This window comes from Lates calcarifer, linkage group LG14, assembly GCF_001640805.2.
Source record: "Lates calcarifer isolate ASB-BC8 linkage group LG14, TLL_Latcal_v3, whole genome shotgun sequence".
Classification (NCBI taxonomy): Eukaryota; Metazoa; Chordata; class Actinopteri; family Centropomidae; genus Lates; species Lates calcarifer.
In genome coordinates, this window is record NC_066846.1 from 5,067,693 (window position 1) to 5,084,232 (window position 16,540).

Genomic DNA, 16,540 nt, shown 5'->3' on the forward strand with positions numbered 1-16,540 from the left:
ATTATGATGTGAGCTCATACTGTGCCTTGTTGCACAATTCATCCATAATAAATCTTCAGTACTCCTGTAGGGACTTCCAGTTTTCCTCAGCTTTCCAATTGGATTTTTTCTCAACACTCTCCAGCTCCAGTGCCACATGTGATGCCCAGTAAATGCACTGAGGGCGCTCTTGCTCTTCCGTCATGGCGTTCAGCGGTGGAGTGCGCACGCTGGTGAGCGTCTAGAGGTGTGTGTGTGTGTGTGTGTGTGTGTGTGTGTGTGTGTGTGTGTGTTGGGTGGGGGGGGGCAGTTCTTCTTCACCGTTTGAAAGGAGGCAGAATAGAGCGCCAGGGAGTCCAGAGGTCCGAGTCGGGGGGCCCCTGAAACCCAGAGAGGAGGAGGAGAGAGGAGGTGCTGAAAGGGACTCGATACCGCCCCCCCTCCCTCCCGGAAAAAAAAAAAAAAAGCCTGGAAGAATTGCGCTCCGTCAGTGCGCCCTGCCTGCCAGTCGGAGGATGGGGATTTTTTTTCCATTCATCCACGTCCCCTTTTTCCCTCCTCCCTCTCTCAAACAAGCCAGTCGGTCTGTCAATGCGCTGCGAGCATTAGGGCAAGTCAAACCAGTGGGATTTTGAGGCAGAGAGACGGATGAGATAACGAATGAAGCGCTTTCCTCTGGCGGAGAAGCGACACGTCCAGCTCTCCAAATGATGCGCTACATCAGATAGGCGTCAATTTCCAACAGGGACTGATGCTCACAACTCGCATCTTATTCTTTTTTTTTTATTTCCTCACAAGTTTCACGTTGGCCTTTGTGCGACATTATTAGAGTGGAGATGCTTTTCTAGCTCTTTGGTTTGTTTCTGTCTCAGTTTTCTTGCGTTGTAGCGCGAATTGATTCTTGGATTTATCATCGATTTGGATCCTGATTTGGTTTTTGTGTGTGTGTGTTTTTATTTCCAACGAGTCCGTTGCTGAAGGATTTGCGGATTTACAACCCGTGTTCAAGCCTGTGTATTTTACAAAGAGGAGAATAAGGATTGTAATGCGCACTGACTAAGCCCACCGAGCATCAACATGTCTTTATGAGGATGGAGCTGTGGACACGAGTGACATCTTTTCCATTTTAAACGCTTTACCTTCACAGTTTTGGCCTGATCTCGACTGTTTCCTTCCAGCAGACTGCCAATATCTCTTTTCAGTCCAGCCTGTTTTGTTGGGAGGTAGATCTTCTTGCGAGAAAACAAGGTAATGGGAGAGAAATCACACAGAGTCGGCACAGAGAACAAGGGAACATTGTTCGGAAAAAGACAATTAGGGCGCACCGAAAGGCAACAGAAATAGCTCTGGGGTGGCGATAAATTTCACAAAATTCGATTCAGTGGAGTTATATTTGTGCTGAGGAGCAGTGCTTGGCTAAAAGGACGACTAATGACAAATTAAGGGGAAAGTCATGGGATTGGCACTGAAATAGTACGATCGTGGACGCGCAGAAAAAAAAAAAAAAAAACAACCCCCGTCGTTTTTGGAGACCCAGACGCACGGATTGAAACAAGTTTCTCCTGCACATTTTGAGAGTGTGTGTTTTTGGTTCCAGCACAATTTGATGAATTTTGGATCCATGAGGTTGTACACAGCGGGCTTTCACTCCACGCTCTGACTGTCTCTACCTATAGCCTGATCGGCTGTAGTCGCACATCCATTGTTTTGAGAGTCGCCTTGCAACAGCATTGAAAACACATAATATTGGCCATTTCTTCTTTAAATGGGGCTACATATGCTGGGTGTCAGGGTTGAAATGGCGTGTCGAGGAAGTGGGAATGGATTGGGGATCCTGCTGGTATTCTTACTGGATTTACTGGGGACGACGGCCAGCAATATGGAGCCCATCTACTGGAATTCCCTGAACGAAAGGTAAGAGCAGTTCTCACTTGCAGACCTTAAAATGTTTTTTTTTTACTGGCCGCTTAATTGCAGGTTTGAACTCGAGGCTTCCAGCCCACGCGAGAAGGGGGGAAAAAAAAACCCCTGATCGAATAATTAGTTTAATTGCATGTTCGAAGTGTGAAATGCAACTTGTGCTGAAAAGAAGGGATTCAGGCAACGTTTAATGACTGCAAGTTAGCCTCAGTGAACGACTTAGTGCTTTGTAGTAATGCAACATGAGATACAAAACACCATAAAGTTCGATAAGGGCAGCAATTCGGTGTGCAGGCCTGCTGCAGACATGTTTTTTTTTATTAAGGTTTCTATTTGGCCAATTCTTTGCGCTTTCTTTACTCCATCATTATTGTTTGTAATAAGACAGTAAGTTGGAAACAGTGCAATTAGTTAAAAGTATACACCTTGAGTTGAAACAGGCTGCTCTGCTCCACAGCTGCTCTGAATTTGCCCCCACTCACGCTGATCATTGTGGATAATCCAGCTGTAGCTCTTCTTATTGGTAAAGTCCCAGTAAGCTCCAGGCTAAAAGATGGGAGCTGTGTGTAGGATAATAAAGAGGTGTGTGATGCTCTTAATTGCTGTTGCTGGATGACCTTGATTAAAGTCCAGGCCCCGGCCCGCAGGCCTCTCCTACACCCAGTCTGCCCACTCAGCCACGCTCATTTGCATTTTTTCTTTTCCTCTGGAGAAGGTGTCAGGCATTAGCTGAGGAAATGTCATTTTAAACACCTCTCCGCTGTCCGGCCTTAACGACCGACACCACTTTTCTCACACCTCTGCCAATTCCCCTGTGTCTGAATAGACTGCCTGGTGGCAGAGAGGGGGGACTGGAGAATAACAAGGCAGCCTGTATGATGCTGAAGGGGGATTTTAGTGACACCAGGCTTCAATTCTGCAAATCCTGACAACATTTCTGGGGACAAACTGGAGCAGTTTTATTTTTCAGCCTCATAAATAGGCCATCAAATCAGCTTGGAGGAAACACTGATCCTGAACAGCCCCTTTTCTTGTAACTTTTCCTACATTACTGTCACTATCATTTAAAAAAAAGAAGTAAATTTAAACTCTCTGAGGCTCACTCCTGGCAGCCTACCACACCTTCCCATCTCCCGGGTCACACCCACGCCAGGAGCCTTTTCATGGACTAACAGGTTTTTAATGTGTCCATGTGCTGTAGGCTATGGCCTGCCCGGTTTCTCCCCTCTCCACAGATGTTCCTGTGCGTGGGCCCCCGCTGTGGAGCCAGGCATGAAGCCCTTAATGAGGGCTTTTTGTCAGCGGTGGGTGGATTCACCCAACAGGGAGTAGAGTTGGACACAGGAGGGTAATTTTCACTGAGAAGCTAACAGCCGGGGCTTTTGAGGCCTTACAGGTGATTCCACGCCATTGTCTCCTAATGGAGTTTAGTGTTAGGTGGGTGTCAGGGCTCAGTGAATGGGCCTGGCTGGCAATTAGAGGGGTGGAGGCTTTGACGCCAGACTCCACAGTCATTTCCACAGATTTGCTCACTCATATATTGAAAATACAAAGCCTATTGTATATTATGAAGCTTATTCATGAAGCTTACTATTCATAGTTAATCAGCTTAGTCTTTCCTCCAGTTTATTTTCTTGGCCCTTTTACACACTTCCATGTACTTGTTACTCCTCGCTTTCTACACAACAAGAGCTGTACTTTAGCTTCAGCTGCCTCAGGGCAAAATAGGTTTTGGCCGTGGGCTGAAATATGTTAAGAACCCATGCCTGTCCAAATGGTGCACATCTTCCAAGGACAAGGTCCCGAGCCCACCCACATCTGGTTTGTACTTCTGAAATGAGGCGAAAAGTAAGCAGAAGCAGTAGTCTGTATCAATCAGGTGCAGGAGCACATGTATGGTTCACATCTTGTCTGTGTAGCAAATGGACTGTCACGTTGTTAACCTCTAGACCTCGGCAGGATGTACTGCTTTGAAGTTTAGACTGTCCACCTGCAGCTTCCCTCCACCTCTCCTCCCATCTTTCTTTCCGCCTCTGTGAGCAATCACCAGCCCCCCACCCCACCCCCCCGCTCTTTCCTCACTCCTCTCTTTCACTGCTTTTCACCCTCTTTCTTATATTTTTCTTCCCCCCCCGGCTCCTCCTCCATCCCCCCTCTCTCTCTCCTCCTGTCACTTTCCGTCTGTCTCTATCTCTACCTCGCTCCGTCTCCCACCCCTCTCCAGTGCGGTGAACAGACGTAGCAAATTGGAAACATGTGTCACATCCAGCCACTAATTATGGCGCTACAGCAGCCACTGACGCACCCAAAGATGTGTTAGGAGTGACAGAGGTGAGGAGGAGAAGGAGGCACCCATGGGTGTAGTGGAGGATACAGATGCCTTCCATAACATAACAAATAAAAATGATCAGGCTGACGTAAGTTCTAGTAAAATATAGTTTAAAGACGCTAACAGCCATCAAATGCTGCATCCACCCTTTTATTGACTGCTCCATCAGTTAGAATTACTACGGCCTGACAGAAAGAAAAGAGACAGATGTGTTCAGGGAGGAATATAAACAGAGACAGGTGCCAGGAGGTGAAAGAGAAACAGAAGGAGCAGTAGAAGGAGCAGAGAAGAGGTAGAGACAGTCCTAACCCTAACTAAATCAATACCAGTTAAGACTCAAGTGCCAATACAGGTTCTGCTTGAGGAAGAGAGAACTGAACCAGAACGATCACCTTGGGAAGATCCCCCACCCCCAAAGAAATACATTATCCTTATCTCAGCATCTCCTATTATTGGTCTTACATGGCCGCTCTAATGAAAGATCGAATCTTACATTACCGCCCAGGAGTTTGGGTGGAGGAGAAGGGGGTGGGGGTGGGGGGCCGCTGGGGTGGCAGGTGACCCACACGCTCGGGATCAGACTGCAGGTCACATTGATGGACGTGCACACACACGCACACACATGATGAATTCAAGTGGAGGGAATGTTGGCTTTGGTCACTCCTCTGATCGCAGCATATGGAGTTTTGTAGTTTTTGGCCCTTTTGCAAGTTTGATTTCAGCGTCTGTTCTTAAGGCCAAAACCTCTCGTTCACCCCTCCCTCTGCTCTCAGTCTCTCTCTCTCTCTCTCTCTCTCTCTCTCTCTCTCTCCTTTTTTTTTTCCTCTCTTTCCATACTTCAGTAAACGGCTGTAGATTATTGTAAACGGCTGCCGAGGGTGGGCGTCTCCTCGCTCGGCGCTTGCGGTGACTTGTAATACAACTATTCCCCCTAAGATCCACATTAAAATTTAATCCCCCCTTCCCGTTTCTCAATAATTCATTAATCGCCTGCTAATTGGCGCCGGATAAAAGACGAAGCTAACTAGGCTAAGTGTTTCAACTACAAAAAACCAGAGAAAAGATTCCCAAAAAAAAAAAAAAAAAAAAAAATCACTGGAAATCTTTTTATGGTTGAGGGCATTCTGGGAGTGAGCATGGAGAGTGGAATAAGTGTTAGTAGGTCAAACCGGGTGTCGTGTCAAAGGAGCAGCATTCCAACACCTGTTTATTGATTGTTTGTGTGTTTGAAACCCCACACACCCTGTTTAACGGGTGTGAAATCCACCCGAGCTGTAGGTTACCCCCTCCATGAATAATGCATGCATGCCTTTTCTGACTCCTCTGGGCTGTGAGGACAAGTTAGCAGGATCCTGGTTAGCCTACATGCATCCTCAGGGTAAATGATTAGAGAATACGCACTGGGTCATTTCATAAAAATGATTTCAGGAGCGAGGGAGTGTAAAAATGAGAGAAGGAATGTAGAGGAGAGAAGACGAGAAGAATATGAACCATATTGCTTGAGCTGCCTGTTAAAGCAAGACCCCCCACCCCACCCCTTCTCCCTCACTCTCTCTTCCTCCCTCCGTGGTGAAAAAGAGGAGTGTGTGTAAGTTTACGAGCTGAGAGCAACAGGAGCTGTGAAAAGAGGTTTCAGCTGATGTGGCAGAATGGAAAGGCCAGGGGAAGGAGGAGAAGGAGAAGGGAGCCAATCCGGCCAGAGGCTGCAGTCTTTTCCTGTCTGTCTTTCCTCCTTTCTTTCTTTGGGTATTGCAGGCAGGCAGATGGGCACGGAGCTATGCAGCCGGACTGTGAAAGCGCAGACATGTGAACAGACAGGTCTATTGCAGCCGCACATTCCCAACAGATGCCTGCGCACAGACACATAAACGAGCCTCAGGGGGCTCGACCTCCCCTCCCATCCCTGTCGGACACATGTGTAAATTGTGTGTGGTCCTAATGTATCTCCTTTGTTGCATGTGCAAGTGAGCATTAAACACACACACTGCTACCACGAGACCGTAAACACAAGAGGGCAGATGTGCGCACACACACACACAGGAGAGGTGAGGAAATTGGCAGGCGTCACGGACTGTTGTTCCACTCGGAATTCATTCATTATTTTATCACTCGATTATAAGTTTATTTGGCAGGGGCAGTGCACATTCATCAACATCATAACAGCTATAAAGCGGCGTTGTAAATATGCTGGGGTTGGCTAAAGAACTAATTTACTTCCCCAGTCCCCTGGGCTTTAGAAGTGACTTTGGGATTTTGGTAATTGTTAAAAGTGCTGATGATTAGGATGAAGGAGATTAAAAGCCTGTGGCTGGCTGAGCTAGTCCAGAGTGTTGGAACACATGCAGAAACAAGCAACTTTTCTTTCCTGGAAACATATGCATGCACACAAACACACACACACACACACACACACACACACACACATTCACAGTGGTAGTAGTGGTAACAGTAATCCAGGCCGTAGGTCTGAAGAGGTCACATGTGTCCCAGCATCACTGGGCAGATTGCCTTGGGTGGCTGAACCTAGAGCCCCTTAGCAAAGCCAGCCAACACACACACACACACACACACACATACATTGGCCTCTCATTAGCTTGCTTCATAGCACACCCTGCCTAAGCAGGATCATCCAATCCTCCTGGCAGCATTTGGACTGGGCCAGGTCAATCCTCCTCCCCCCGGGTGACACAGAGAAGCGGACTGGTGTGGTGGGAAGCCAGTGTGAGAGCGTATGCGGACTTGTCGGCCTGAGGCGTGTGCAATGTAGGGGCAACCTCTGTCACACTGTTCATCACCTCCTCTATCCTTTCTTTTACTCTCCCTCCGGTCTCTAAGCTCTTTCTTCTCTTTCCTCCTCCTCTGTCATCCCTCCGCCCGCCCCTCCTTCTCTGTTCGGTTTTGTTTAGGCTCAGTATCACGAGACTCCCAGCTCTGCTGCTGCTCTGCACATCTCCACAACATTGGGTTGGGCTCATATTGCAGCAGCTACTGTGGCTTCGGCATCATTCCAGATAAATGGGATAGCAATGGGAGGGAGTTGACGCCGTTGTCATTTCGCGTGTGTGTGTATGTGTGTGTGTGTGTGTGTGTGCGTGGATTCTGGTTTGTGACAGAGGATGCGCTGGTATGTGTGTGTTTGTGCCTTGAATACTAAACTGTGTGTTAAGACCTCCTAGCTCTAAGCTGTTCTGTGTATGCCATGTGAACTTGCACTGCAAAAAAAAGTCCTTTTAACCAAACTATTTTTGTGTGTAATTGAGTCCTGAAGTCTTATTTTCTCAAAACAAATGAAAAAACGTGCCAGTATAATGAGATTATTTTGAACCATTTCCATACAAATGAACTTGTTTTGAGTATTTTCTCAAATTAAGGTGAAATATTCTTGATCCTGGTGCAGCAACTGACATTACCCTCAAGATATAGGCACTCAGTTCTGGAAAATTCTTGAAAAAATCTGATTTCTAGTGGAAACAAGATGAATAATTCTTAATGTGTTTGCAGATTTCTTCACTTTTTGGGAGAAAATTAAGATTTTAGGGCAGAAATTAGTTAATAAGAGGAGGATTTATACTGTGTGTGTGTGCGTTTGGTCTTTTCATACCTGCTCTCCCCTCAAGCAACATCACATTCTCATTTGCATGGCGCGTACATACAGTTATGCAGAACTTGTAAAATGCAAAACAAAAGACAAACACTGTGTCTTCTTATCACTCTGGAACTTCCTCAGCAGCCAGAACTCGTCCCAGCTTCAGCCTTTTTACGTCCCGTCACTTTCATCAGCGCTGAAACTCCATCACTCTCCTCTCGCAGCCTGCCAGCGGACGTCAACGGGCCGCTTTGATTGGACGCAGGCCCAAAATGGTTTTGTAACCGAATGTTAAAGAGAGAGAGAGCGCGCGCGTGTGTCTTCACAAGAGAGACAAATGAGCGAGTTTGCTGGTGGACAGCTGTGCCTTGTCACAGCTGAAGTTTTGGCAAACATCTTCGACCGATATGAGCGAGAGGGCAGGAATAGAAGAAGTGGGTGTTGTCAGGGTGAGATGAGGGGAAGATAGAAGGGGAGAGGTGGAGAGCAGAGAGATGACAGGCTCAGAGAGGGAAACAAAAAAGCATGAAAGACAGCGGAGGGGAAAGCGAGTTAAAAGAGAGATGGATGGTTTGGGAGCACGGCCGGGTTTGACAGTGGTACTGGTTGATGTGACACGGCCCAGACAGGGAGAGTGACTGATGATCTATAGGTCACCGCCACAACTAGCTGCTTCCTGCTCACATCCAACCGAGCCGGCCCCTCATTCCTCATTACTGACACGTCCCATAATATTTATCCCTGTGAAGTCCAGCATGAAACCTGGTAAGCTTTAAAGGAATTCATTGACTTTTTGGGCAGAATGAGCTCTTTGATCAACTTAGTGTGGAGCGATTAAGAGACTGGCAGCTGTTTCCCTTCTCTGTATTTGCTACAGTTCATGTGATAAGATGAGATGCTGCAAACACACACTGTGCTTAAACCTGGCTCACAGTATGCAGGCCTCACGGAGGCAGAAATGATGCCAACTCGCAGCACAACAAAATGTGTTGATAGACGTAATTTGCCAAAAGCGAAATCAATTCCTTTAAAAGAAAGCCCCACTATTCCACTGTATAATCAATATTTGAAGTTCATTGCAGTCCAGGAAGTGTTGTAATTTACATTTATTGGTGGACCCAGCTTGTCTCCTGCTGCAGTTTCTGATTTTCTGCATCTCACAAAACAGAATGTGTCGCAATCAGTTGTTTTGTGTGTAGGCGAAAAGAGGGATGATAATACAGCGAATGCAGAACACCAGGTTTTTCTGAGATGTAGTCTGAGTCATGCTTCTCATTCAAAAGTCAACGTGCATTCTGGACTGTTGAGGCTGCAGTCAAATGGTGTCTGCCTTGTCTTTGATGGATTTCATCCCGTTCGATTGCTGGCGAGTCTAGGAGCCCTCACTGTTTGATTCTGTGAAACACACTCCAAAACCTGACATTCACAGGGATACTCTCCCTTTCTTTGTATGCCACTGCAGCTGAGCAGGAAGTCAATCTCACTAAGTCATGACAGAAATAACAAAAATACGCTGTCAAACAAGGAATTGGACCTAGAAATGCAATTCTCATAGCCGGTAGCTGCTTTTGTAAGTGATGAAGCGGTTACAGGTGGAGCTTTCTTTAAATATCTCATTTTACATTTATATTTTTGGCACAAGACACTGTTATCCAGAGATTTGCAGAAACACACAGAGCCGGTAAAGTAAGCATACATGAATCACCCTGCCTGCAAGGAGCCCGCTAACAAAGCAGAGCAACTATTCACTGCTCAACTACAAAACAATACATGGCTTTTATTTGTGTGTGTGGGGGGGGGGGGCTCTGGCTGTTGCAGTAGATGTTTGGTGTCTTGTGTGAGAGATGTGGAGACCTATTACTCCAAAGCATCTTAGCTTTAAAATAATCTTTACCCGTTGACTTACAATGGGTCAGAGATGATCCAAATGCTAAGAGGCTTTGGTGGGAAACCCTGTCCTGCTCTGCCCCGGCTGCAATAACAACCAGTCATTTTGAAACTTGGCTTATTAATAAACGAACACATTTATTAGCCCATATGAGCACAGGCCCACTTCTCTCCTTCAGATCTTTTGTAATATTCTCCATGCCCAACTCTGACCACCTTGATTATTTTTCCAGGCTTCACGCTTTCTTCTCCTCAGATACTTGTGCGTGTGTGTGGGAGTGTGTGTGCGCACGTATGCATAGTTCTAATTAGGAGTTAAAAGACCGTACAGTGAGCATAGTCCATCTGGCTTTGGCATTAGCCCATCGTTGTTACAGTCTATTGGGAAACTGACCTTGGCTAACAGTGCAGGGAAAAATCATGCTCCATTTCCCGGGTTCTGCATTAAATATAATTTAAGTGGGATTGACGTTAAAAATGCAAGATTAAGATGGAAATGTAAGATTAAATCTTTAGTTTTGGACGCAGAAGGAAGGTTTGTCTTCGTGTGGGGGAGCTCAGCCACCACTGAAAGTTGTCAGCATATCTTGACTGTGTAGAGATCACATACTGAGATGGAAGGCAGTGTTCGCCAAGTGTTTCTGTTTAAAATGCTTTTGCATTTAAAAAAAAAAAAAAAAATCCCACTTGTGGTTGAGCACAGGAAAGTTTTGCCTCAGTGTTTCCTGCTTCTTGCATTTTTATACATACACAGATATACAGAGAGAACAGAAACTGTGAGAAGAAACATAAAGTTTAAAGTTAGCATTGTAAAGTCAGCAAACTGACTCAGCTGTCTATCTAAAGTTAACGAACACTGGCTGACTTTGGCTAACCTTACCTGACATTAGCTAACTTTAGCCACCATAAGCCACCAGTCAAACCAGATCAAGACAGGCTTGTAGCAACTAAACCCCAGAGTGTATTGAGCTGAGCGAGGCTCCATATTCCTGCTTAAAAGTTCCACTCATCATTTGTAAAAGGAGGAATGTGTTACGTCTTTCTTTTAAAAGTTATAGTCTCACTTTGGCTTCAGCTGATGAGTTACATTGTTCCCTTGGACTGAGGAGAGTATCCACCCCGCTGGGTTTATGGACCCCTTTCAGACCTTCAGTGGATAAGCTCAAAAATTCATGGCTGCCAAACTAAAACAAGGCTGTTTATCCCGCTTCCTGAAAAGCGTAAATTTTGCCGATAAAAGTATTTCAACCTGAAGTGATGATTTAAGGCACAGTACAAAAATAAACTGACTGCCTCCAAATAGTCGTCTTTTTTTTTTTTTTTTTTTTTTTCTCACAGCATATGGAGTGCAGCGCAGTGCTTTGTTGTCCAGGACAAGTAACTCTAACAAGATCCATCTTGTATAGAAAGAGTGAAGTGGATTGTTGTTGCCCCCCTCCACATGCCATCATCTGATACCCCAGTGCTGGCTATAATACACGACTCTGTGCGTGCTCGAAGCGACAGAACAGCTCTCGGGCCGTTTTACCCTCCTCTACTCTGTCTCTCTCTCTCATGTCTTTGTCCTCATGTCTTGCAGTCAGAGTTAACACACACCAGCATTCATATACACCGGTACATGCACATCCAGGCATGCATGCACACAGTGGAGAGCTTGTATATACACACACACACACACACTCTCATGCATGCACAGATGAAAAATGTTATTGCTCCCAGTGCTGGAAAAAGTCCAAGTGGAGGGGTTGAGTTTCTTCAGAGGTACACCCCCCCCCACCCCACCCCCTCTCTTCTCTTAGCATATCCCTCGCTCCTTCCTTCCCTACTCCCTTGCTCTCTCTCCTTCACTTCACCCTCCCTCCCTCCGCTCCCCGTGAACAAAAGAGCTTCCCTCCTAGCGCTTCCACTGAAAGCCCTCACACACACTCGGCTCGCTGGCTTCGCACTCTCCCACACGCACTCTTACCCCTCTTGTCGTCTGCAAAACCAGTCCACTTCTCTGCACTAATCCCCCCCTTCATTTCTTTTGTCTTTTCTTTCACTTTCTCTCTCTCCGCCTGGCTTACCACCAGTGTAAATTTCCTTCCCTACATATCCAAGCCCGTTATCATGTTACAGCAAGTTGGCAGAGAGTAAAATTTATTCCCTCTTTTTTTTTTTTTTTTAAATTGCTCTCTTCTTTTACTTTTTTTTTCCTCCAACAGCTTCTTTTGTCTCTCTTCTTCTTTGTGGGTGGTTTTTGATGTGTAGTCTCTGTTTCTCCTCATTCACTCATCAATGTCCAGCAGTAAATAGGTCCTCTGTAGTGACGACAGGATGAATAATCATGATTGCCTATCACTGCAGTGTCAAAGTAATTTGGGAGTGACTGTGAACCAGATCTCAGCCTGCACACACACACACACACACACTTATATGTATGAGCAGATGTACCACTCCCTCAAAATTCTCTGGAAATCAGGAAGCCATTCCTCATTAGCTACCCTGTCTTGTAACCTCCCTTCCACAAATCTTTCTCTCCATCTTTCCTTCTTTCTTCCTTACTCTTTATCGGTCTTGCTCTCCATTGGAGTGCAGCTGTACTGCAGGTCCCCAGCCACAGAAGGGGTTGGGGGGTGGGGGGTGTACAGATGGAGCGCCCTCCTTTCTTCCTTTCTTTCTTTCATCCTTCCTTTTCTTTCTTCCCTCTCTCCCTCCTTCCCCACAAAGAAAATCAAGCCAGAAGAATGCTGGTGTGTGAGGTTGGGGTTGGGGGGAGAAGGGGGAGATGGGACAAAAGCTCTCCTTTTTAGACAGTCTCTCCCTTGTGTTCTTTGGTTTTCAGTTGATGGATGGGTGGCACGACTGTGGGTCACTGTGCCCAATATTTGCAGCCCTGTACCTTGTTGTGAGTGTGTGTGTATGCATATTTCACGTGTGATGCTTATTTCCGTTAACATGGCAGCGATAACCCCCCCCCCTGGGCTACATGGTCTCCAGTTTTGAAGGGAGTGTGTCTGTCCTCTCTGCAGCTAACGCACACAGCTGCTTTTGGTGTTTGTGCTCGGTTCCCTGTTTTGTGTGTTTCAGTAAAGCCACTGGTCCCAGTTTGGCCTAGCCCATCTGGAGCCTAAGTCCTGGGTGGCCGTTGTGCATGTGTGTGGCGTGTGTGTACACAGCTGAGCGCTGCAACACGTCCAGTCTCGGAGGTGTGTGTTCTGGCAAAATCATCGCACATTATCTGATTTCTCAAAGCCTTAACGTAGCTGCTGTGCAGGAGCCAAATAACGCCGCTATCACGCATAAGTGCTGTAATTCAGCGGTATTTTTTATGTTATCTCTTTTTAATCAAAACCTTCGCTTTCTCCTTATGTTTCCTCTTAAAGTTAATCACTCTTGTGACGGGCGAGCTAACTCTATTATGGTGGTACTTAGCTAGAACAAAAGAATTCACTCAAGGTCTTGTTTAAGTGCTCCTGTACCCTCATGGTGCCCTTGCGTGCTGAATAGAGTGAGTTTAACCGTGTGTGTGTGTGTGTGTGTGTGTGCGCGTGCGCGTGCCTGTTTGTGTGCAAATGTGTTTGTGTGGATGTCAGGCATGCGTCATGCGTGGGTGCGTGCGCTTGTGTACATGCCCTGCGTGGGTTTGTGTACAACCCCCCACCACCACCACCAACCCTCCCCCCCCCCTGCTGCTCACCACCCCACCGCCCGCCCCTCCATCACCGCATTAAGCATTATTTGCAAAACAACACAATCATGCGCGAGACAAAGCAAGGTTTCTGGGCGAGCGTGAAAAGAGAGCGTGAAAACAACAGAAAACTGGCCTGTACCACTTGACCCTATCGAGGGGGGTGGGGGGCAGGGTGGGGTGGGGTGGGGTGTGTGATGAGGTGGTGCTGGTGGGGAGAGAGGGGTTGTAAGCCAGGGGAGAGATAATCCCTCCAGTCATGGCCGCCCCCCCCCCACCCCTTTGCTTGGGCTCTAACGTGGCGCACTGGACTGTCAATCACTCAACAAAGCTGTCTGTAAGGGGATTATGAACCCATGGACCCTCCCTCCTTTGCCTCACACCCCCTCCTTTTCTCCTCCTATTGCCTTCACCCCAACCCCCCCCACCCCTTCTCTTCTTCTGTCCATTCACTTCTCCCTCACTCTCCCCTCTTGGCCCATCTCTCGCATCCCGCCCCTGTTTTCCACCTTCAAACCTGCCTGTCACTCCCCTTGTCCACTGTCCTCTCACAACAAAGTACGTCTTCCTCCCAACACACATTCTGCTTTGCTGTTTGAAGCTTAGTTTATCTTCAGCTTTCCATCCGTCCTCCCTCTGTCCTCTGTAAGCCCCGTTTCTCTCTCTCTCTCTAAAGCCGTTCTCGCTCTTTCTCTATCTCTTCGTCCCACCCGTGCGTTATTTCTCACCTAGACAAGGGACAGGTGTTTGTGTGTGTGTGTGTGTGTGTGTGTGTGTGTTTAGTAGGTGACAGGTGTCCTAAACTCACACTGAGAAAAGTGGCCACGCACCTAAGCACAAAAGAAAGAGCTAGACAAACAGAGAGAGATGAACAGTGCAAATTATCAGTTCCTGCTCATTATTCGTATCTAAAACTCATCACAAGTAAGGAAGTAATTAGGTGCAAACACTTTCTCTTTTGCATGCAAGCCTTGCTTCACACTTTAAAAAAAAAAAAAAAAAAACTCTGTCGTTTTTGTGGCCTCTGCACCCTCAAAACAGTCGTGCACCGGACTGTCGTCTGGCTAAATGTCACCTCTCCTATAAATGTGATGAATAGCTCGCAGTCCTATCTTATCTCTCCGTCCTCAACCATGCTGTTTTAAACCCAACCGCAGCCTCCGTCGGCTTCTGCAGGTGGTGACAGAAAACTCCGTCCTCCCACGGTCACCCTCCATTAATTTTCCGTTTTTTCCCTCGCCGACTATCTCTCCATCTATCTGTCTGTTAAATGTCTGTTTAGTTTAAACGTCTGTCAGTGCTCAGACGAGCTTTCACTCTTCGCCTCTCCTAACAGGTTTGCCCACCTGTGGTCCTGCTTTATCTCTCGCCTGTCTCCTTTTGTTTTTAAATTCGCTCTCTGTTTTGCATGCGCTACCTCTCTGTACACTGATAATCTGACAAGTTTGGCCAGTAGGTCACAGATCGTTGGAGGACGTTAACTGGTTAATCTGCCCCGATCCTTTGAATAATCTTGCTGCTTTAATCCAAGATTCGGCAGTCAGCCCTGCATGGAAGAAATACAGATTTCTCTTTGCTAGTGGTGAAAAAGAGATTTAAGGGTCAAGGTTTTTACACTTTCAGACAACTTTTAATTAAAGTTCTCTTTTATTGCTGCTAAGGGTTCCCATTTTTAGGTCAGTTGTTCAGTTTCTTCCTTTCAAAATGTAATGTTTTAGTAATTTAAAGGTACTTCTATGTGTAATAACCTTCTAAAAAATGCATTGCTTTTTATTTGGTATCACTTATTTAAGGATCCCTTCTGTACTTTGGCAAAAGAATATCATTTTTTTATTAATTTCATTTTGTCACAGACAGTGTTATATTTTTCAATTTTTGTCACTTGTTTTCTCCCATAATTTTATATCTTGTTTCAGTTTTTTTCATGGCTAGATGTAGACCTCTTGTTAACAATAATAACCCTGAAGGAGACTATGATGCAAAGAGACTTCAATTTGCAAAAAAAAAAAAAAAAAACCTGATTGAGAGATGGAGAGATGCTGAGATTTAACAACCATTCATTTTACCATTAAGAGAACGGGATTAGACGACGATGAAGAGTGAAAGTGAGGGAGAAAAGTCCCAGACAGAGAGAGAGAGAGGGAGAGACTTAATGTGGGTGACAGGGTTGTTATCTAGCAGGCGGCTGATGGTTTTAACAGCTGTATTATCTTGTGTATCTCATATTGGATTAAGCTTTATTCTCTTACACACGTCACACTCTGATTGACGCTCTGATTAAAGACATCCACTGGCAGAGTTGCAGAGAGCAAGGAGGGAGGGAGAGAAATGAGAAAGAATAGCAGGGTGGAAAAAAAAGGGGTGGGGGGGGTGGGGGCAATGCTTGAACTGGGCCGGCACCCACTTTTACACAGTTCCTCAACTTTCTAATGGATGAATGTGGGTATTCAAAGCAGAAACCTGCACTGAGATGAGCTGTGAGCAGCTGTGTCTAAGCTGTGCTGGTACAGTTTGAATATTTTTTCCCTGTGCAGCACAAGAAGGTGAGAAAAAGTTCACCTTGGTGACATGAGGTGTGCCGGCTGACACAAAGCGCTGTAGAGTCTGTTATGTGCAGCTCACTGTGGATGTTTCTGGTTATACTGCTCCTACTGACAATTGCTGAAAACTCATTTGTTTACCAAATAGCACAGGGTATGTCAATATCTTGTTATGCAGACCTGTTTTTATTGAAGAGCGGCAGTAACGCTAGGACCACGTTCTGATTGATGCCAGCCTCGAATGAAAAAACGTAGCCTCCCCATCCATTTCAGTTGGGCTGGCAGCGCAGCGAGGGTGCCAGCAAAAAAAAAAAAAAAAAAAAAAAAAAAAGTAGGGTCAGCCAGCAAAAAAAGTTGAACCAGACTCAGCTTTTGCTGCAATGTAACGCGACAACATCTGGCACAGCACTGTGTTGGCCAACACGCTCCTGATAGATAACTTGTCTAGTTGTGGTGCAGCGTTTTGCTAAGCCTTCAAACTCACAGCTCCTCCTTCTTAACTTCGTTACAAATACTACACTGTTTTTTTTTCCCATAACTGGTGTCTTATCAGTAAACAGTAAACAATGCTGATATATGAAAGTGTAGTGAAGCTAAAACTGCTAACCACAGAGATTCAGTTTGAAGCT

General features: G+C 46.1%; 1 protein-coding gene across 1 annotated transcript in view; it reads left to right on the forward strand.

Annotated features, from left to right (window-relative positions):
- The first annotated feature begins 367 nt into the window (after positions 1 to 367).
- Positions 368 to 16,540, forward strand: part of efnb3b (ephrin-B3b) — a 79,524-nt gene continuing 63,351 nt past the window's right edge. The window contains exon 1 of the mRNA XM_018703906.2: positions 368 to 1,893. Coding sequence (XP_018559422.1) covers positions 1,745 to 1,893 — 149 coding nt within the window. The 5' untranslated portion in view covers positions 368 to 1,744. The remainder of the gene's footprint in view (positions 1,894 to 16,540) is intronic.